This window comes from Tachypleus tridentatus, chromosome 11 (assembly GCF_004210375.1).
Source record: "Tachypleus tridentatus isolate NWPU-2018 chromosome 11, ASM421037v1, whole genome shotgun sequence".
Classification (NCBI taxonomy): Eukaryota; Metazoa; Arthropoda; class Merostomata; order Xiphosura; family Limulidae; genus Tachypleus; species Tachypleus tridentatus.
Window position 1 is genome coordinate 64,304,149 of NC_134835.1, and position 21,352 is coordinate 64,325,500.

At 30.9% G+C, this 21,352-nt stretch overlaps 1 protein-coding gene and 2 long non-coding RNA genes across 7 annotated transcripts; 2 read left to right on the forward strand and 1 right to left on the reverse strand.

Annotated features, from left to right (window-relative positions):
- Window positions 1–168: 168 nt before the first annotated feature.
- Window positions 169–6,131, forward strand: LOC143232322 (uncharacterized). 2 transcript variants are annotated; one of them, XR_013017495.1, is made up of 5 exons: window positions 169–353; window positions 879–1,014; window positions 2,607–2,795; window positions 3,465–3,533; window positions 5,129–6,131. It is a non-coding gene; the product is annotated as an uncharacterized LOC143232322 (long non-coding RNA). The 2 variants fall into 2 exon arrangements; XR_013017494.1 differs by lacking the exon at window positions 5,129–6,131 and having other exon boundaries at window positions 3,465–3,815.
- A 191-nt stretch (window positions 6,132–6,322) lies between these two features.
- LOC143232319 (uncharacterized) lies at window positions 6,323–13,972 on the reverse strand. Of its 4 annotated transcripts, none has more exons than XM_076467589.1 (4): window positions 13,572–13,972; window positions 11,287–11,475; window positions 11,175–11,226; window positions 6,323–7,609 (listed from the first exon to the last, which is right to left on the reverse strand). In XM_076467589.1, the coding sequence occupies exons 1-4, from the start codon at window positions 13,626–13,628 to the stop codon at window positions 7,476–7,478; spliced, it is 432 nt and encodes a 143-aa protein (XP_076323704.1). In that variant the 5' UTR covers window positions 13,629–13,972; the 3' UTR covers window positions 6,323–7,475. The 4 variants fall into 4 exon arrangements, 3 of the variants coding, with proteins under 3 accessions (XP_076323704.1, XP_076323702.1, XP_076323703.1); XM_076467587.1 differs by having other exon boundaries at window positions 6,323–6,908; window positions 7,480–7,609; window positions 11,175–11,475; window positions 13,572–13,944; XM_076467588.1 differs by adding an exon at window positions 12,453–12,752 and having other exon boundaries at window positions 11,175–11,475; window positions 13,634–13,942.
- A 4,463-nt stretch (window positions 13,973–18,435) lies between these two features.
- LOC143232324 (uncharacterized) lies at window positions 18,436–21,211 on the forward strand. The gene is made up of 2 exons (XR_013017496.1): window positions 18,436–18,776; window positions 20,930–21,211. It is a non-coding gene; the product is annotated as an uncharacterized LOC143232324 (long non-coding RNA).
- Window positions 21,212–21,352: the final 141 nt, after the last annotated feature.

A 21,352-nucleotide genomic window follows, 5' to 3' on the forward strand; every position in this document is an offset into this window, starting at 1 on the left:
ACAGCAAATTACATCCTCAAATCTAAAATAATATGATCATGGTTTAATAAATTTAGATTATTTTATTTTAATAAAAGTCTTAAAATAATTAAATATTTCAAAAATAAATGAGTAAATATTTCACAAACACCAATCTTGTGATATACATTCAACCGTACTTACCTTCTCTTGTCTTACAATACGTCGATCCTTTCTGTGGTCAATGGGAAATGACGAGTTGTTTATTCATGCGGTTGCATGACACGTGTAAACTGTTACCTTGTTACGCAAATTGCACGAAACTGATCTGATCCCATGAAATTTGTTAAAGAGTTAGGTTGTTAATAACTGTGTGTTTAGTGGCAGTATTAGAGGTGTGCTATTTATTCTGTTTCAGAATTTAGAAAGGATAGTACACATAAGTAAAATTAAGTCAAGACGTTGTTTATAGGTGTCTTATAATAACTTCGAATCAGGATACGTATAATGTTTTCCCCGAGTATTTTTTATACATTTCTCCATTTTATTTATGTTCATTAATTTTTTTTAAAGATATTTTGAAAGTTTTTCCTGGATCCCATCAGAACTGGCTTATTTACGTATTTGTTTTTCTTATATTCAATTCCCCACTGTTCGTCTTTTAACAGTTGTTTGTAATGTAGTGATCTAAAATGAAAAACAGTATTCATCCATTAATGTATTTAAATGGTAAACAGCTAGAGATGAGTTTACTATATCTACAGCTTGACTTTTTAATTCAGTATAAACATCAGGCAACATTAAATTATTAGGATACAAATGTAGTATCAGAAATCATGAAAAGCGAGAAAAAATTATTGTGTTTTTGTTTATAGCAAAGCCAATGCTAAAATCAGAGGTTCGATTCCCCTCGGTTACAGGCATTAAATCACAGATAAGGTATTAAGGTACCCTAAAAAGATGTTTTCAAAGCGCCTTTAGTGCCTGGTGTTAGTTGACTTGGTGCAGTGTATCTTCCAAGGAAAGTCCATATATGCTTGACAGAATTGGATTCCGGTGAGAATGTAAACCTTTCTATTTAAAAAATCACTTTTTTGAACAACAACAAAATGACAGGCAGGTGTTATCACATATCAGATTGAAATTGAGACGAAGTACATTAATATGTGACAAAAATAAATTATGGGACGTGGTTAGTATTTATAATGAACGAATGTTACCATTCCACAAGAAGTTGAGGTCGGTATATCTATTATTATATACTTCTATTCTCACCATACAAATTTACAATTGATATCTGTCTGTGAAACACGACATATCTGTAAGAAATTAACTACCCCCTGTCAGATTATTTCTATACTGAAGTTGTTATTAGTACCACTGCGACAATTTTCTGCAATTTATTAACTTTCAAGTCCACAGTTTGGCTTTGTGAAGTGCATTTCGAAATGTCTGTAAATTGAAAGGATGTCTGATTTGTACTTCCAGAGTATGATCTATAACGTTGTAGCAAATCATATTCAAGAGGCAACTGTCAGGTATTTATGTTGTGGATGACAGCCCACTTGTTCATGTGTCCGCATAACCGTACTATTTATTCGAAATGGTTAACCATATGAGTTTACAGTTATAGCCAATTTGTAATAGCCTGCTGTAATTTGCAAGTTTTTATTCATCGATGGTTCTCTACATAAGTGAATTCGCCAGATAACTTTTCAGGCCTAGCCATAGTTCATAAACAACTTAAAGAGCTTTAAGCTGTACTGTACTTAAGTAACAACTGGAACAAAATTGTAAACCTAAGTTCAAAAATACGTGGTAAAACTGCACAGTTGCCATATTGGAATCAACCAAATAGTCATACAAAAGAAACGAACCAAGCTACCAATCGCCAGCCTTCCTATCAAAACAAAAGAATGGACAATCACCATGGGATATAGAAACTACAGATAGATGGGAAACAGGTTGATCACTTTGCACCTGTCTGGATGTACTATCATTATACCACAATAAAAACATTCCATTTATGAGCCATGTATATTGCAGTCTCATCAGGTATGCCTATTGCTGAATGATAGTGCACATGCAAATTTGGTGCTTTGATGGTATTCGTTTCGTTGCTTTTCACCTATCGTGTTCTGAATCACATTCTCGGTCTTCAAGAGGCATCCATTACGTAATAAACACCATTTTTGTAATGTTGCGAGCACCATTGAATGAACAGAGGTGTCTTGCGATATAACATTGAAAATAATGGGTGGAATTATTTAGACTCAAAATAATAATATTGTTACTTTTTTCTTGTATAAACGTTTAAATTAATTTTGAAATATTTTTTCTACTGATTAACATCGATATGAAGTATCTTCTATATAGATAATTTGTTTTAAACTTCCAGATGTAAACAACTAACTACTGTTGTTATTTTACTCCACCAATTAAAGATTAAATTTATTTTGAAACAGAAAGCCTTATAAAATCTCTCAATGGAGTAAGTGATCAAATCAAATTTCAGGTCTAACTTTTAGTGGAACAAATCTTAAACTTGTAGTTTTCTTTAGGTTAATGTATTATGATAAAGAAATGGCCTGAAACAGAAATATGAAGATGAAAAATTGTAACATTTCATTATTTTATTTCTATCACAGTGGCAGAACATCTATGAGCCCAGTACAGTGCTATCAAAATGCTTCACAGTCGAGTTCGTCTTAGATTAAGTGCGAGCAGTGTAAGCAGGGAAGATTCCAAAAAATCATGGGATTTTATGAGAAGCCTATAGTTTATGTCATAGATTACCAGTCTTAAATTCTCTTACATTCAGAACAGAATATTACAATGTAAGTGAAGAGAATCATACTTGTTTTGTATAATGTGCATTATAAGTAATTAGTGTAGTTTTCAAGTAGCTCAGTATAAAGGTGTTACAATTAAAATACATATTAAACCATTTCAATGAAGTCGTCAATTTAAAATGATAAACACTTTCAAGTACACTTTGAAAAAGCTGTCTTCTGTCTATTAATGTATATATTAGGTATGGAGTGAACCTTCTAGAATATGTTATTTTAGTCATTATTAAAGACTTTTTTCAAAATGTTTCAGATATTCAAATATGACAATGACATACATTATTAATAGCATATTCTGATCTGTAATTAACACATTTTATCTTTGTTCCTGTATACCTAACCTTTTTATTGTAGTTTTATGTTTCATTCTTTGTACACCAGACTGTTTTATGGTATTTCTACCACAACTGCTACTTTCATTCATTTGAAATTTCTGCATTGCATTTAAAGATATACAAGGGTGTATAATAATGATTGAATGTTATGTGAAGTGTTGTATAATAAATAGATAATTTTCATGTCAGGAAATTGTATAATATGTCTTGTATCGGTATTATTATTATTTATTTGGTTGCTTAGTTTTCTTGTTCTTCATCTTTCTCCTCATTATTCACAAAGCATTACAGAACATTTTTGTTACTTATTAATTTGTTTCAGCAATGTAACGATGTAGGATTGATGACATACCTTGGAACTTTGACAAAAGGTTGTAACACTATTAATCAGGTATGTATTAAACTTGATCCATTTCTTCATTAGTTTTTGCTATGTCATAGTAAAGACTTTTTGTGTGCTAGCTTTTTTCTTGTTCTATTGGTGTGCTTATGAGATAAAATAGTTAAGTTGAAAAAACAACCTACAATGCACAAATCATAACTAACTAAAGTTGCTTGACATTTTTACACCACTGCCACTGTTTCAAACAAAAGTGGTAGGAATTAATCCTATAGCAGAGCTCTAGATTTTGGAGCTGGTGAACAGGTTAGAATCTGTTTGATGCCATCAAGTATGCCCGTATTTTTAGCTGTAAATCTCGTAATATAGATGTTATTGACTAGCAGTATTTCTTTTGGTCAGTAGTTCAAAAATTAAGTCTCAGATATTATGGTCTCTTGTTATATTTTAATAGAAACGTATTTGAAGTAATTGTCATATAAACATTTAAGGATATATCGCAACATAAATGGCAAGAAGTTTTGATTTCTATACAACTTTCATAACACTATCTATTGGACCATTATTTACTGTATATGTCACGAAGTTTCAGTGGTTTACATTCAAAATTTTATTCTTATTTTAGTTTATGTTATACCAATTTCTATATCATAAAATCGTTGCTATTAATCTATAATTTAATAGTATATAAATTTTAAGTACTTGATTTTATTTATTCAAATACTGAATTTCTCCTAGTGCGAGAAAGATGAAACATTTTCTGTAGGCATTTTACTCTTCTCAGTTTTGTTCACCACACCTCCAAAAAGTACGAAATTCAACGTAAATTTCTCACTGTAAAATAATCATTGTTTGTACAAAGCGTTATTTTTATAGCTTTCAATTTTTTGTTTGTTAGTCATCAAATAGAAAATTTAACCCTTCTTGTCTCACCTACTTTAACATCTTCTCTTTCAGGATTTGTTAATAGTTCCATCTTTTTTTTTAGTTCTACATTATCTGTAACCAGTAGAAAGCCAAGTTTTTCGCCTATGAAATGATTTACCATGTTCTTTTCTGTGCAGAAAAGTGTGAATTTATATTTTAATACAAACTTCGTTCCCTTAGAAAATATAACTAGCGTGGATAAATTTATAACGGCTCTTATCCCACACTTAAGAAAGCGAGAAAAACTGTGGTAATAGAGGCAATTGGTTGCTTTTTGCATGTTATTTTCTGTGTTCTCTGGTGCGTTATTTAATTAAATAAAAACTATTTTGTGCATTACTTTGGTTAGAATAAAGAAAAGTAGGGTTAATTGTAACGATATTTGACCACAGAGAAAAGATAAAAATACATGGGTAAATACTTTATTTCTTGTTTTTCATGTTTATTCTTTATTATCATTAAAGTAACTAAAATATATAAAATATGGATCTGTTTAGGTTAGTTTGTTTGTTTTGAATTTCATGCAAAGCTACACGAAGCCTATCTACGCTAGTCGTCTCTAACTTAACACTCCTACGAAAAGTGGGGCCTAATAGTTTCAGAGCAACTTGAAAGGTTATTAATATTAGGCTAATCATTTTGTATTTAAATGAAATTGCCATTTAAATCCATTAATGAATGGATTAACGAGATTCCCACTGTCCCTATCTACTATCTAGCGAAACCACAGCCAGGGGAACGGGCTTGAAGAAATCAGGACTAGAAACGTCTTTTCGTAGGAGTGTTGACAGTGTAAGACTAGAGGGGGAAGGCAGCTAGTCATCACCACCCACCGCCAACTCTTGAGCTACTTTTTTTACCAACTAATAGTGGAATCGACCAGAACATTATAACGCCGCAAGGGCGAGCATGTTTGGTGTGACGGGGATCCGAAACCGCGACCCTCGGATTACGAGTCGAGTGCCTTAACCACCTGGCCATGTCGGATCCGTTAGATTATGTAAAATAAACAATAACCATAACATAATAACACGAGCAGTTTATGAGTAATATACTTCGATAGTGTAAAGTGAGCATAACATTCTTCAAATTACTTACTATTTCTAATGGCACTTCTAATAAAATAATAAAATTTAATTAGAAATAGATGTATACTGTTATGAGTTTAAAACTACTCAAGATAAAAATATGAAGTTTCATGTTATATTTGAAGTCATTCTAGAAAGAAAAGAGGGTAATTTATATTTTTTGGTGGTTACAAGGTCCGTCAAATTCAACAATACTGTATAGAGTTAGAATAGAGAAATTAACTGAATAAAAGTTTTACTGTAAACAATCACTTGAGACGTATTTTGGGGTTTCAGAGATTACAAAAATGAAATTGTAGTTACTTAAGGTGAAGAAAAGTAATTTTAATCTTAACATGAAAATTACTTTGTACACAGGCCATTCAAAACAAATACTCTATATTCACAGACAACTCTTTTGTTTTTAGTTTATTAAAATTCTTTCACTACAAATATATGATTTTTTGTACGTGAAAGTCTCACAATGTTTATTGAAAGACTGCCAAATTCTGTAATATATATTTTACATAAAATAACTGTTGAATATGGTAAAAATAATTCTAACTTTTTATACGAAATGTGAAAAGGAATATGTTAGTAACACAGAAAAGCCAAGAACAAATCCATTCTACATTTAAAAAAATTTATTAAAATCATCAGTGAGATCTGGAACATAAACTCCTTAATCTACTAGTAGAGTATATGTTAAGTTTTTAATGTTATTACCAAGCTTATATCAAAAAGTGCAATGTAATATTTATGCAATGACAACTTAAGGTTTCTTCTATGAAATTCTTTGTATGCTGTATGTGCAACTACGTCATTTAATAAACTTGATACAACATAAAATACACAAAAGTTTTATTTGAATATTCTCACCAGAAGTCAGTAAGATAACTGGCATATTCATTAACTTTTAAAGGGGTTATACTGCATGAAATGTATTACTGAAACTTCCATATAAACTTTTGAATCAAATCAACAGTTAAACATCTATATACACCTGTCTTCTGATATGTACACTATAGAATACTATTCATCATTGACATTTGGGTACAACTGCTTTTACTGCAGTATGGTCACAAAAATTAAGAACCAGTACGGTAATGTTAACTAAAGACCCATGAACATATGCTTGCATGGCAAAGCTTTTTGTACCTAAGGATTGTTGATCCACATGCTCTGAAATATAAGTTACAGCTTCTTTATTCACAAAAATATCCTATAAATCATCAGTTTCTAGCACCATAAATCTAGGCTGAAGGTCAGAGAGATTAAAAGTTAAAATATATGGTTCTGAAGTGATGAGGTTGCATTTCTTCAGAGGGAAATCTCCTAAAGCTTTCAAGGTTGCAAAGATGCCACCAACTTGCCAAACACCATTAAAAGTAATAAATCCACCAGCTTCTTTTATTTTTTTGTATTCCTTCAGCTACATATAGAAAAAAAAATACACACACACACAGACATATATGTATATATATATACAGGGATAGAAAACAAAGTTAGAACTTAAATTCTGGGACACATTAAAGAGTTCTCAAAGGATATACCACAAAAAAGCAAAACCAATTAGTGCATGAATACTAAAATATAAAGCTTTTCACCTTATGGAACAAACAAGTTCTAGTTACTTTACATAAAATTATTCAACAGAATAAATTTCTCCAAAATACTGTCTAAAAGACAAATAAAAAAACCCATCAATATGATGACTATTATTACACACTTAGATATAAAGGCACATTTTAAACTAAAACTCTATACCTAATAAAACCATTAATTCAGTGTCAACACCATTATGTTATATGAATAACATATGTTAGTATGTCATACATTCAAGCTTAAGAAAATGAGGAAAAAAAACATATTTAAGGTAAATTTAATTTTTATGTTCCACAATTTCAGTTCTTTCTTCCTGAGAAATTAAGGTTGTTAACATCTGCTACAACCACAAAAATCCTGGGTGTATATTCTGGATGCATCATTATCTTGTTTCTCACCTGTTGAGGTTTGTGATCAAAGAGAAAGGAATAGCATTTCCTTTGTTGTTAGAAATAACTCCTCTTGAATCACCCACATTTGCAACAATAAGATAGTTATCATAAACCAGAGTCACTAAAGCAGTTGTTCCTAAAATATAAAAGTACTGTAACTTTATGATATATCAATATGTTGAAAAATTCAACTCATTAAAGAAAACAAAATTAACACATTTGCATTTCAAGTGATTTCTCTAATTATGCAATAGGAACATATAACCTCTTACTTACATACTGCTAATTGTAATGTTTTTTGTTATATATTTAATGGAATGGCTCAGTTGAGAACATATTCTTGAGTGCACCACCTCTGGTTTGTGACGTCCTGTCTTTACGTATTTAACCTTTAAACGTCATGTTACACCTGTAGTGCACACTATATTTTACATAATAATAATCCAATGTTTATGACATTTAATTTTTTCCTTTTTCTCAGAGTAATTTTCGTTTTATTTTAGAAGAATTATGAATACTTCACAATTTTATGGTTATAATAAAGCGACATCACAAAATCGTTCATACTGTAGATGATAATAGTTCAAGGATTGGGAAAGAAAGCCTACAATGTGTTTTGAGTGTTTCAGTGACAAAACATAAATAAAAATTAGAATGAATTAAATTATCAATGGTCTGTCCTTTTTTCCCAATTTTATTTCCATTCTGTTTTTATCAATATTACATTACAGTTTTCATAATTTTTTTATTTATGAATGAAGTCCCAATTAGATTGTTTTTGTGCATCACTTACAATAAAAAATTTAATGTCAGTCTTTAGGAATAATTTTAGAATAAAAAAAGTAATTTAATCATGTAAATTTGTTTTATTTCAGTTGTCCTTTCAACATGGCATTCATGCTCCAAAATGTAGTAGTTGATTGGAGGAGTGGCTTTATTATAGACATCTGTACAAAATGAATACTTTCATATAGGTCTTATGGGTGCTGCACATCAAGGGTGGCACACACAACTAACAGAAAACATGCAAATTTATTACCAGTCGAGCACAATGTCTAGAATGAGTAAATATTCTTCTTTCATAATTATTACTAGTTGAAAATATCCATTAGAGAAACCTGAACTGTACAAAGGACAGTGTTCGATAATGTTCTCCTTCCTTCCTTCTTTTTTTACCATCTGCTGAGGTAATTTGGATGTGTATGGATACAGAAGGGATCATGAGGCAACTAAGCAACTTGTGAAACAGTGTGGCATGCTACAAGTTATTTAAAGGAACATTTCATACTATTTTTATCCATATATTGTATGACATCAAAAATGAATACAGCACTCTTAAATCTTCACCATAGTTTCATACATGGTTACTATAACTTTCTCCTTCTTAAATTCACAGTTTCTATGAAAAGATCATAACATGCATATTGTAGTTTGGGGTTCCATTAGATAGTTGTATAATATGAGACAAACTCCAGCAGCTGACCACATTTCAACAGGGTTATGTACATTTACAAGCAACTATTTTGTTACAGGTAAAAGTCAACTTTGTAGTGGACACTTTCAGTATGTAATGATAAAAATGTAAATTGCATATTTAATGAATAATGACCATGTTAACAAGTAATTACAGAACATACAAACTTAAATACTTTATCTGATAAATCAAGAGGTAGGGATTATTTGAGTACTGAACATTGTTTCCATTTTCCTTGCAATGCTTCCAAACACCTAGTGACAGTTTTTGCAGCAATTTCTAAGATTATTAGGTGACCTCTTGTATGAACATTGACAGTTAGTGGGGTAATATGAAACAATATGGAAGCCTCCAGTTTACCATATACACGTTAGTAGCAGCAGTTAAAGTGGAAATCTGTATTTAGTGATTTTCCGATATGAGAGGTTGTCCACCATTATTTTATACTCACTGGTCAGTAAAGTTATGAAAGCTTATTAGGCATTATTTGGTGTCGGCAAAACTCAGCTTTCTCGTAGACAGTTTCAGTATATAGCATAGGTATAGGAATTGGAGGGTTGAAGTGCCTTTCAGCTGCTCCCTTCCTTTGGTCTCACTTTGCTGGAAACAGATAATACTTAACACCTGTTAACAATTTAAGGGATATTGGTTCTTGCTTCTATTTCTTTGAAATATTACTAAAAGTGGAGTACATTTGAATAAAAGTGAGTTAACCTCAGAGTAACAGCAGGAGGTCTAACAAGGTGTTTATTACAAGGTAATTCTAAGGTTCTTCTACTTTAACAGTTTGAGAAAGAAACAAAAACAGAATTGAACAATCTTTAATCAAACTCACAAATATGATTGCAAAAATGTGTACAGGATGAATAGCAGTGTCTTAACCTTATAGTTAACCATATAAACTCTCTCAATAGCTTATAAAGAATTAGTTAACTTTCACAAGTTAAACTTTGGGAGTACTCTACTTCTTACCAAGAAGTTCAATTATCAAGTTGAGAGCTTATGCTAAAGACAGATAAACATGATATAATAGTATTACATACTAGATTCTATAATAATATATTCTCAGGATGCATGTGCCATCTATGTCACTGTTGGTCAATTCTAAACAACACAGACTGTAACTTCAATATGACACCTTAACTACCACTGAAGAACATTACTATCAAAATTCTTGCACAATATATGGCAGTATAGCTATATCCTTCATATGACAAAAGTGCAAATACAGTTTGAATCAAATCAAATTAATGACTATCTTGACCATATGTTATATGAAAATAGCACATACATAGCAATTACATATAAATTTAGAATAATATTAACACAATAAATCAGAAACTTGTAATACGTTTATATCACATATATGAAAAACAACAGATGTGCATAAGATAAGCTTTAAAATTGCCTAAAGTGCAGGAACTTCAGGGGGTTTCACATAAGTGGCAACTACATTTTTAGCCCTTATAGCCCCTATGTAATTTTTGTCTCCTATGTCTCAGTTTAGCAATGTCAACAACTTGTACATTACATAAATTTTTAGATTTTCTAAGAGTATTATTTATTTGGTGCATGTTAGTTCTCCATAACTAGAAGAAGTAATTAACTTTAAAAGTTCTCCAATATTTTTGATATAACTAGTTGGTTGTCAATCTTAAAATACTGCTTACACATACGAAAACAACTGAGGAAATTTTATTCTTATTTATACAATATATTTTCATTTCTTTACAAAAATAAGTCAAGTGACCCCAGCTTACAGAATTACTTTTTTTGAAAAACAAAATAAAGAATTTAGCTGAAAATTTTGATATTTTTTGAAAATGACAGCCAAATCCTTTCTTCACAACAATGTTTTTAACATTATCATGTACATAAAACATAATTATTGAATTCCTCATATTTGAATTTGATTTGTTCACATACTTGCTCATTGACTAAGACTAGCCATGCTTACCTGAATTAAAGAAATACTTAAAAAAAAATTCACGTTTTTAAGCACATTGGTATCACCAAGACTTTGGGCATCAAGAAACATGATACTAGAACCTTTAAGGTACCTATAATTCATCTTTTCCCAACCTGCTTATTTACACATATCATTAACTAATACTTTCTGTCACAAAGTCATTTTTAAAATATCTGTTTATACAAAACATGTGAACCTCCATAGAAGTTAAGACCTACACTCACTCAAGGCTCACTACCAATAAAAATACACTTTTACCTGCCACACTTCTTGCTGCTTTGGCACGAGTAAGAAGTTGTTTATCAACTGAAAGTATTTCTTCAGTTATTAGATGGGTGAATAAGCTTGTTACAGAAATAGTTGAAACTGGAAGTGAAGAATGTTGTTTCTCACTGTCTTTCTCCTCTTCTTCATCCTCACCATCATCCTTCACAGTAGTTTTCTCTATTCTATCTGTCAGAAACTGGTTGATTTTGGAAATGCCTGGCTGTTGTAGAACATTCTGTAGTTTAGGTAGTAGATTCTTGAAGAGGTTCTCTTTTATAAATACTGCAGCAGGCTGAGCAAATAAACATTTTTTATTTATAACAGTATACACACATTAAATATGACATAAACCATAAATGTTACAAGTTTCAAACATGTAAACTGAGTCTGACTAAAGCAAACTCAAAAAGCAACAATAACAAAGAAATAGGAATAGGTTATAATAAAGTTTTAAGTTCTAAGTGAGAAGATTTTACTATAGCATGGGAGGTGATTTAAATTTGAGAGGTGTAAAAGTGAGACAGATAAATTTGCAAATGACTTAATAATATTTGGTCGTCATATAAGAAGAACATTCGTTTTGTTCAAAAGTATAGAATAAGAGCACAAAAATAAATGACACAATTCAAATTGTTCCATCAAGGTTGTACTCAACACACTATTAGTGCCTGCAAACCCTACAGTTAATGAATTTAGTACCTTTAGACTGGATAAAAGATTTTTAAGTTATCTTGTTTCATTTAAAACATGAAATATATTTAATGCAAAATATTTTTGTCATCATTGTTTGATTTAATAATTCAAACAACACCTATTTACGTGTATGCTGCTGACACAGAATATTTGAATACGAAGTTATTAAACTTATATCTTTCATGTGCTGTATAGTTGACAATTATTTTCCTTATTAAGCATAGCTAGCATAAGCATATGATGGCCTACATAATTATATACTTGTAACTGTTACTGCATTCCATAGTAAGACTTAGTGGGGAAGAATATAACAATAAAAAACTGATAATTAAAATTAATCCATAATTACTAAATATATACATAAAGGCTTTTGTTAATAAGAATATACTGCAAAACTATAAAACCTCCTGAGTAGAATGTAAAAGAATTTAGCACTATCATTGTCCAGTCCAAATGGAGCTAGTAAGTTGTCAATAGAAATGATTTAACATAAGAGTTCAGTTAAAATATGCCAGAGACATCTGGACACTCTTGTAACAATGTGCTCTAAATTTAAAAAAATAAATAGACACATACCATTCCCGTCTTCAACAAACTGTCAGGAAAGTGCTGTACTACTTAAATATGTTTTATCCAGGGTAGTTCCTGTGCATTTTCATTTAACTGATTTTTTTTCAATCAACATGTGCCATCAAAGCCCTTACTTTCAAAGAAAATTCTGATTCATGCTGATCATATGCATATATGTAACATGTATGTGAATACTTTTTTTAAGTTGGCTTACAAAAACAACATTATCTTCCTTTTTTCTAGCTTAGCTAGGAACGATCTCATGGACACATAACTGTCTTCTGTAACCTCGTTTTTTAAATTCTTCTGCAATAATAAAGGCATTTAAGTTTTGGAAATAACTCAAAATGAAAAACAGAAATGTGAATTTAAAAAGCATGGGGTTACTAAAGAAATTTGACTAGTTTTTCCATATCAAATACTGTCTTCTGTGAATGGAATTTTAATAAAGTTGAAACATTGTGAAATATTACATCAAACTACTATTAGATTTGTGAACAAACATCTGAAATTCCTGTTTTCAGTTCCAATGCAATAAAAGAGTAATAATAAATTCACTGTTTTTATAAAATCACACACATGAAAGTCTGAAAAAAGTATCAAGTTGAATATAAATAACATTTTATTTTCTGCATTCGACATCAAAGTGTGTTTTTTGTTAAGCACAAAACTACACAATGGACTATCTAAGCTCTTCCTACCACCCGTATCGTAACCCACTTTATAGCATTGCAAGCTAACAGCCTTAAGGCTAACCCACAAGGGACATTAAATTAGCAAAAGAATGAAAATTTATTGTGTCTGACATTCTTCTTTGCTTGCAATTTCACTCCGAGTTCTTAGGATTAATGTTGATATAATTTTAGTGGAGTTCCTACTAAAAAATAATCATACATTTTCAACACAGTTTAATTTGCAATTTTAATACACTTTCATAACTACTTTGAACTTTTTACAACTGCGCAGTGATTATGATTTAAGAAAACACAAACATTCCAGCCTCGAACTTTGTGTGAAAATACATATTATGTAGCAAATTACTTTTTCAAACCTGAAGTAATGCAAACATAAATTAATATTTTGGAGTTTTAGGTTTGATTAATAATTTCATATATAATACAAAACCTTAAAAGTAAGTGAAGAAATGTCAAAAACACCATTTGGATGATAAAAATACTTCATCGTACTTAATCTCGCTTCTCTGGCTGAAAGTTGATTTTCGCAAGGTTATATGAGAAATGACGAGTGTTTTGTCACAATTTTAGGGTACTACCACCATTGCATGATAACCAGCTCGTCTAATTAACTTGACTTTTTTATGTATTCATCAATTCATTTGATGTAAAAGTTATTGTTGTGAATTAAGCACAAAGCTACACAGGGGGATATTTGTACTCTGCTCACGACGGGTATCGAAACCTGGTTTTCAGCGTTGTAAGTCCGCAGGCATTCCGCTGAGCCACTGGGGGAAGACTGGTGTAAAGGAAGGCGTATAAATGTTTAGTATTTAAGCACAATATTTATTCAATTCCGACAAGAAACCTTTACGGTGGATATAATATCTACAAGAGAATTTTAAGGTTACGTCTAACTGTCTCTCAAAAATAATGTTTTCAAATATTATAAAAAATAAGATTGTTAACACCACTAATTGTTTATTGACTGTTATAACATTAGATTGGGATATATTTATGATATAGACTACCTTTGAATTTATTTTTTATTACATTTTTTGAAGACATCTTAAAAGTTTGTTTCCAAGCGATAATCTAATTATGTACGTAATTTGGAAATTATAGTTTGTATTTTTGAAGATGAGACATTACACATTGTTGAAAACAATTCTGCTCTTCGTTGCATAAAGTTGGCGTCTTATTAGACAGAAATAGTTCTATTTCAATAAAGCAATTGTAAAACATTTTATCAGTTGAATAAAAGACACAAATTTTTCATAACATAATTGGAAAACACAAAATACATACTTACACAAAAGGAAAAACAATATTTTCTGAACATAAAACAAAAATTAACGATTCTATTCATGTAAAGAAAAAACTTGAAGCAATTGCCACAACTGAAACATTGTTAAAAAACTTCTTGAGTATTTAAATATATATATATAGAAAATTTTATAGTCGACTTCACTTGATTACGCCCCACGCTGGTACAGCAGTAAATCTACAGATTTACAACGCAAAAATCAAGGGATCGATTGCCCTCGGTGGGCTCAGTAGATGGTCTGATGTGGCTTTGCTATAAGAAAACACACACACTCATTTGACTACCGCATTAAAGTCTCATAGTTACAATTTTTTTCCAAATATGCATCTTATGCTTTATCAATGTTACGCCAAATTGTTGCAACATAGTACGTTCCGTGATGAATCGAATATCTCGATATTTTCTGGTTCTATGGAATGTTTGTGCAGTCAATGGCTGGAAAGACCGTAAAAACAACCTTTTCGAAGGTTGGTATAAAAGTTTCAGAGCATAGGTTGGTTACAAACAAACATCACTTTCGAAGGCTGTAGAGAGTTTGAGAAAGCATGAGACAGTAGCATCAACTCTAATTGTGCACGAGAGTCGTTGTCAATCCCCAAGGAAACATCTAATGTATTTCTAAAAGTTTTTGCTCCGGTTAGACATTGCCCTGGATCTCACCAGATCTACTGACTAACCTCTATGGTACTTTGTCTTGTTTTCAATATCCTGCTATCCGACTTTTAACAGTTCTCTGTACTGTAGTGATCTAGAATGAAAAACAGTATTAATCCACCCAATGTTCGTAAATAGTAAACAGCTGGAGATTACTTTACCATACCTACAGTTGGACATTTCACTTCAGTATGAATAAAGTATCAAGATACAAATAGGGGAAGCTGAGTAAAATCGCACTGATAAAAGTTGCGTCAGAAGTCATAAAAAGTGAGAAACCATATTATGTAAAGATAAAAATATATAATTCTTCCGTTTTAGTTTATTTGCTATTTTGTCCAATAATTTTTAATACTAGTGTCATTCTAACTCCTGCTAGTTCTGCATGTTTACCAGCTTGACTCTACTGTTACAGGTATTAAATCACAGTATAGATAAGGTCTCAAGATACCCTACAAAAGATGTGTTTTCAAAGCACCTTTAGTGTCGAATGTTAGTTGATTTGATGCAGGACGTTTTCGAAAGAAAGTCCACATATACTTCATTGAAATTTGGTGAGAATGTAAATCTTTCTATTTAAAAAATCCATTTCTTTCAACAACAACTAAAAAATGACCGGCAGATGTTATCACATATCAGATTGAAATTGAGACCAAGTACACTAATATGTTGCAAAAATAAATTATAAGACGTGGTTAGTATTTAAAATGAACGAATGTTGCCATGCCACGAGATGTTGAGGCTAGTATATCTACTAATGTATACTTCTATTCTCACTATTCTTCCACTACTAGTTCCTATACGACATACCATGGTCTCTCTAAAACAAAGGTACAATTGATATTTGTCTCTGAAATATAACACATCAGTGGGAAATTAACTGCCCCCTCCATATTATTTGTATACTGAAGTTGTTATTGGTACCACTGCGACGATTTTCTGCTTTGCTTGAGCGAAATGCAGTTTATTAAACTTTCAAGTACACAACTTAGTTTTGTGAAGTGCATTTCGAAAATCTGTAAATTGGAATAAGGTCTGATTTGTACTCCCAGAGTACGATCTATAATTTTGTAACAAGCCATATCCACCAGGTAACTAACTGTTAGGTATTTATGTTGTGGATGACGGCCCACTAATTCCTGTGCCCGCTTAGCTGTACTATGTGTTCGAAATGGTGCATAATACGAGTTAACAGTTATAACCAATTTGTAACAGCTTGCTGTGACTGTCAGGTTTTTATTCATTGATGGCTGTCTATATAAGTGAATTCGTCAAATAACTTTTTTATGCCTTGCCATAATTAATGAATAACTTAAAACAATGTAAACTGCACTGTACTTAAGTAAGAAATGAAACAAAATTGTAAACCATTTTGTGTATTCGTGTGTATATATATATTAAAATGTGTGCAGCCAAACACTTGCATTTTAGATCACATAAATATAACACACGATTTTACAGCGTAATTTTGTTTAATATTGCTTTGAAATTACAAATTATGATATTTATTTTCTATAACCTTGAGATTGTTGTGATATATCTCTTATGACATTAAAACTTTTGTAATTAGAAAGTATTGAATGTAAGTTTTCTTGAATGAAGTATTAGATACGTTGTTCAGAAAAAAACAACAACTATATTTAATATAAAATGTATTTAGTGCAAGTACTGAGCAGAGAGTGCCGATAACATTTAATTGAAAATACTTAACTGTAAAAATAGAAAATGCACAGTCAACTGCAGATATACAAATGGAATAATGTTTTTTGTACAACTATAAGACTAACAACTCATTTCTAGAGCAGCATCACACGTGTAACCGCAAAGCACTTCTGGGCAAAACAGGTTGAAAAGTGTTGATTCCCTTTTTAGTTTCTGGGAAGATAACAATAAGTGCCTGCCAAATGAAAAGAAACAGAGGGTAAATTATATTAAATTCCCCAAATGCGACCTTGGAGTTGTAAAATCTTACGGTTGCCATTATGAAATTAACCAAACAAACATGTAGAAGAAACAAACCAAGCAGCCAATCACCAGCCTTCATATAAAATTCAAAAGAATGGGCAATCACCATAGGACATACAGATTACAGTCCAAAAATAATGAATGTATAACGGGCAAACAGTTATTACACATGGATGGGAAGCAGGTCGATCACTTTGCACCTGTTTGGATGTACTCTCATTATTCCACAATTAAAACATACCATTTATGGGCCCTGTATATTGCAGTCTCCTCAGGTATGCCTATTGCTGAATTTGGTGCTTTGATGATATCCATTTCTTTGATTTCCACCTATCGTGTTCTGAATCACATTCTCGGTCTTCAAGAGGCATTCATTAAGTAAAAAACTCAATTTCTGTAATGTTGCAAGCGCTGTAGCATAACTAGAGGTGGCATGCTGTCGGTATAATGTTGAAAATGATGAATAGAATTATTTAGTTTCCAAATACAATAATGCTATTTTTTCTTCTAACTTGAATTAATTTATAGATTTTCTCCTGTTGATTAACATCCGTATAAGGATCTTCTATATAGATAATTAAGTATTAAACTTCTAGATATAATCAACTAACTACTTTTATTATTTTACTTCTTTAATTAAATCTATTTTGAATCAAGAAGCCTCGTACAATCTTTTAATGGAGAACGTGATCAAATCAAATTTAAGGTCTAAATTTTTAGTGGAATAAATGAATTTGTAGTTTTCTTTAAGTTAATGTTTGATGATTAAGAAATGACCTCAAACAGAAATATGAAGATGAAAAATTGTAACATTTCATTATCTTATTTCTATCAGAATGGCAGAACGCTTACAACCTAGAACAGTGTTATCAAAATGCTTCACAGTCGAGTTCATCTTACCTTAGATTGCGTGCAAGCAGTTCAAGCAGGGAAGGATCCAGAATATTCATGAGATTTTATAGTTTATGTCATAGATTACTAGTCTTAAATTATCTTACATTCAGAATAGAATATTACAATGTAAGTGAAAAGAATCATACTCGTTTTGTATAATGTGCATTATAAGTAAGTAGTTCAGTATAAGGGTGTTACGATTAAAATGCACATTAAACCATTGTAATAAAGTCGTCAATTTAAAATGGCAAACATTTTCAAGTGCACTTTAAGAAAGTTCTTCAGTCTATTGGTGTATATATTAGGTATGGAGTGAATCATCTGGAAAATGTTATTTTAGTTATTATTAAAGACTTTTTTCAAAATTTTGCATGTATTCAAATATGGCAATGACGTGCATTATTAATAGCATATTCTGATTTGTAATTAACATGTTTTATCTCTTTCCTGTGTGCCTAAACTTTCTGTCGTAGTCTTATATGTCATTCTTTGCATACCAAACTATTTTATGGATTCCTTAGCACTACTGTCTCTTTCACTTATTTCAAATTTTTGTATTGCACTTGAAGATATACGAGGGTGTATAAGAATGATTGAATGTTAAGTTATATAAAGTGTTTTATAATAGATATTTTTCACGTATCGGTATGATTGCTCGTTATTTGGTTGGTTGGTTTTTCGTTTTCAACTTTCTCCTCGTTATTCACATAGCATTACAGAACGTGTTTGTTCATTTTTAAGTTTTTTCACGAATGTAACGATGTAGGATTGATGACACACTTTGGAACTTTGATAAAATGTAACACTATTAATCAGGTACGTATTAGAATTCATTTCTTCATTAGTCTTTGGTACATCTTAGTAAACATTTTTTGTATGCTAGCGTGTTTCTTGTTCTGTTGGTGTACTTAAGAGATAAAATAGTTTAACTGAAAAAAAACCCTATAATGCACAAATCATAACTATCACAAGTTGCCTGACATTTTTACACCATTGTCACTGTTTAAAACAAAGGTGTGAGTTAACCCTGTGGTAGGTCAGAATCATCTGTGATGTTATCAAGTATACCCATATTTTTAGCTGTTGATACCTTATGAGAGTAACAGTCAATCTCGTAACATAGATGCTATTGACTAGCAGTATTCCTTCCGGTCAGTAGTTCAAAATTAAGCCTCAGATATCGTGGTATTATGTTTTTATATATTAATACAGACGTATTTGAAGAACTGTCATAGAAATATTTAAGGGTATGTCGTAAAAACACAGCAGAAGTTTGATGAATGTGTATTTCAGTTTCAATACATTTCTGTAAAACTTTCATAATATTTACTGCCCGTCATGAAGTTTTAGTGGCTTACATTCAAGATTTTATTAAACTATTTTTCATTTTACGTTATAACAATTAATATATCATGAAATTTCAGGTTATAATTCTAATTTTAATAGTATATAAGTTTTAAGTACTTAATTTTACAATGAAATATTTAAAAAATACTGAATTTCTCCTAATGTAAGGGCCCGGCATGGCCTAGCGCGTAAGGCGTGCGACTAGTAATCCGAGGGTCGCGGGTTCGCGCTAAACATGCTCGCCCTCCCAGCCGTGGGGGCGTTATAATGTTACGGTCAATCCCACTATTCGTTGGTAAAAGAGTAGCCCAAGAGTTGGCGGTGGGTGGTGATGACTAGCTGCCCTCCCTCTAGTCTTACACTGCTAAATTAGGGACGGCTAGCACAGATAGCCCTTGAGTAGCTTTGTGCGAAATTCCAAAAAACAAACAAAACAAAACAATCCTAATGTAAGGAAGGTGACACGTTTTCTGCAGGCATTTCAAAATATCTGTTTTTTATTTACCACCCCTACAATAAGTACGAAATTCAATGTAAAATGCTCACTATTGGGAAAAAATGCAGCTAAGGCCACTAAAAACATCAATTTGTAACCAACAGAAACCCAAGGTAAAAATATGGATCTCTTTAGGTTAGATTGAGTAAAATAAATAACTATAATATGATAACATGAGCAGTTCATGAGTAATGTACTTCGATAGCGAGACGTGAGCTGAACATTCCCAAAATCATTTACAACTTATAATGACACAAATAGTAGTTACATATAGTTGAAATATATAAATATAACATGAAGCTATATTTGTTTGTCTTGTAGTTTTAAAGTTATAACAGTATACATCTATTTGAAATTAAATTTTATTACTTTAAAACTACTAAAGACAAACATAGTTTCATGTTATATTTAAAGTCATTCTAGAAAAAAAAAAGACTAAATTTTTTTGGTGGTTATGAGGTTTGTCAAATTGAACAACATTGTATAGAGCTAGAATAAAGAAAATAACCAATAAGTTATAAAGTTTTACTGTAAACAATCAACTGAGATGTACTTAGAAGGTTTTAGAGATTATACAAATGAAATATGAGTTGTTTAAGATGAAGAAAACTTTTTAATATAAACATAAAATTCACTTTGTACACAGAATATTCAAAATGAATACTCTATATTCACAGACAAATGTTCTGTAGTTTATTAAAATTACTTCACTAAAAGATATTTTTGTATGTGAAAGACTTATAATATTTACTGAAAGACTGGCAAGTTTTGTCAAGATATGCACGCTATATTAAAAGTTAGTAGTTTCATGTTCATAAAGATTTTCAACGAATACAAATAGGTCATTTGGTTATTGAAATTGACTAAACCTGTATTGAAAGGGTTAGGACCACTCTGGAAGATTAATAATGTGTAGATATAAAATTTAAAGTATCTACATCGTGTTTTAATTCTGTATATTTATAATTTTCATATAAAATTTGTATTTTATGAAAAGCTGCTTATGCTGTTCGTGATAGTATTTAAAAACTAATGTTATAGATTTATGTTCATAATCAAATTCTTTTAGCAGCAACAAATTTTCAGTGAATAGTTTTTATTTTAAAATATATTATTCTTTTTACAGTTTGTTGATAAGTTCAATATTCTCTATGACACAAGGAATGGGCCTTCGAATGAGAGGATTATTTCTGAGAACCTTGAACCATCAGTAAAATAGTTTTTGTGAAATATCTGGACATGTTTTAATTTATACTCTTGCTTTTACAATGCAGAACTGCTATGAAAAACAACAACAAAACTGTTTAAATTTCCATAATGTGTTACAGTTACATTTTCAGATAAAAATGCATTTAAACAAGTGTAAGCTTGTGCTATACATTTCCTGACTAAATAATATAGTTAAAAATTTGATGTGAATAAACCAGGTTATAAAAGTAGGCCATATTTGTTACCCTTTCTACTTAGTATGTTTTCATTTTCTAATTCTAAATTAATATCTTTGTATATAATATGTTCAACAGCATAAAGAACTATCAATTACTCAAAT

Bases quoted from the DNA above. Each gene is read 5' to 3' on its own strand.
- LOC143232319 (XM_076467587.1), bottom strand. From the start codon at position 13,628: ATGAAGTATTTTTATCATCCAAATGGTGTTTTTGACATTTCTTCACTT. The intron at 11,476-13,571 runs GTTTTGTATTAT...TTATTTGCTCAG, and splicing joins TTTCTTCACTTACTTTTAAG to CCTGCTGCAGTATTTATAAA. The intron at 7,610-11,174 runs GTAAAAGTGTAT...TTTATATTTTAG, and splicing joins AGCAGCAAGAAGTGTGGCAG to GAACAACTGCTTTAGTGACT.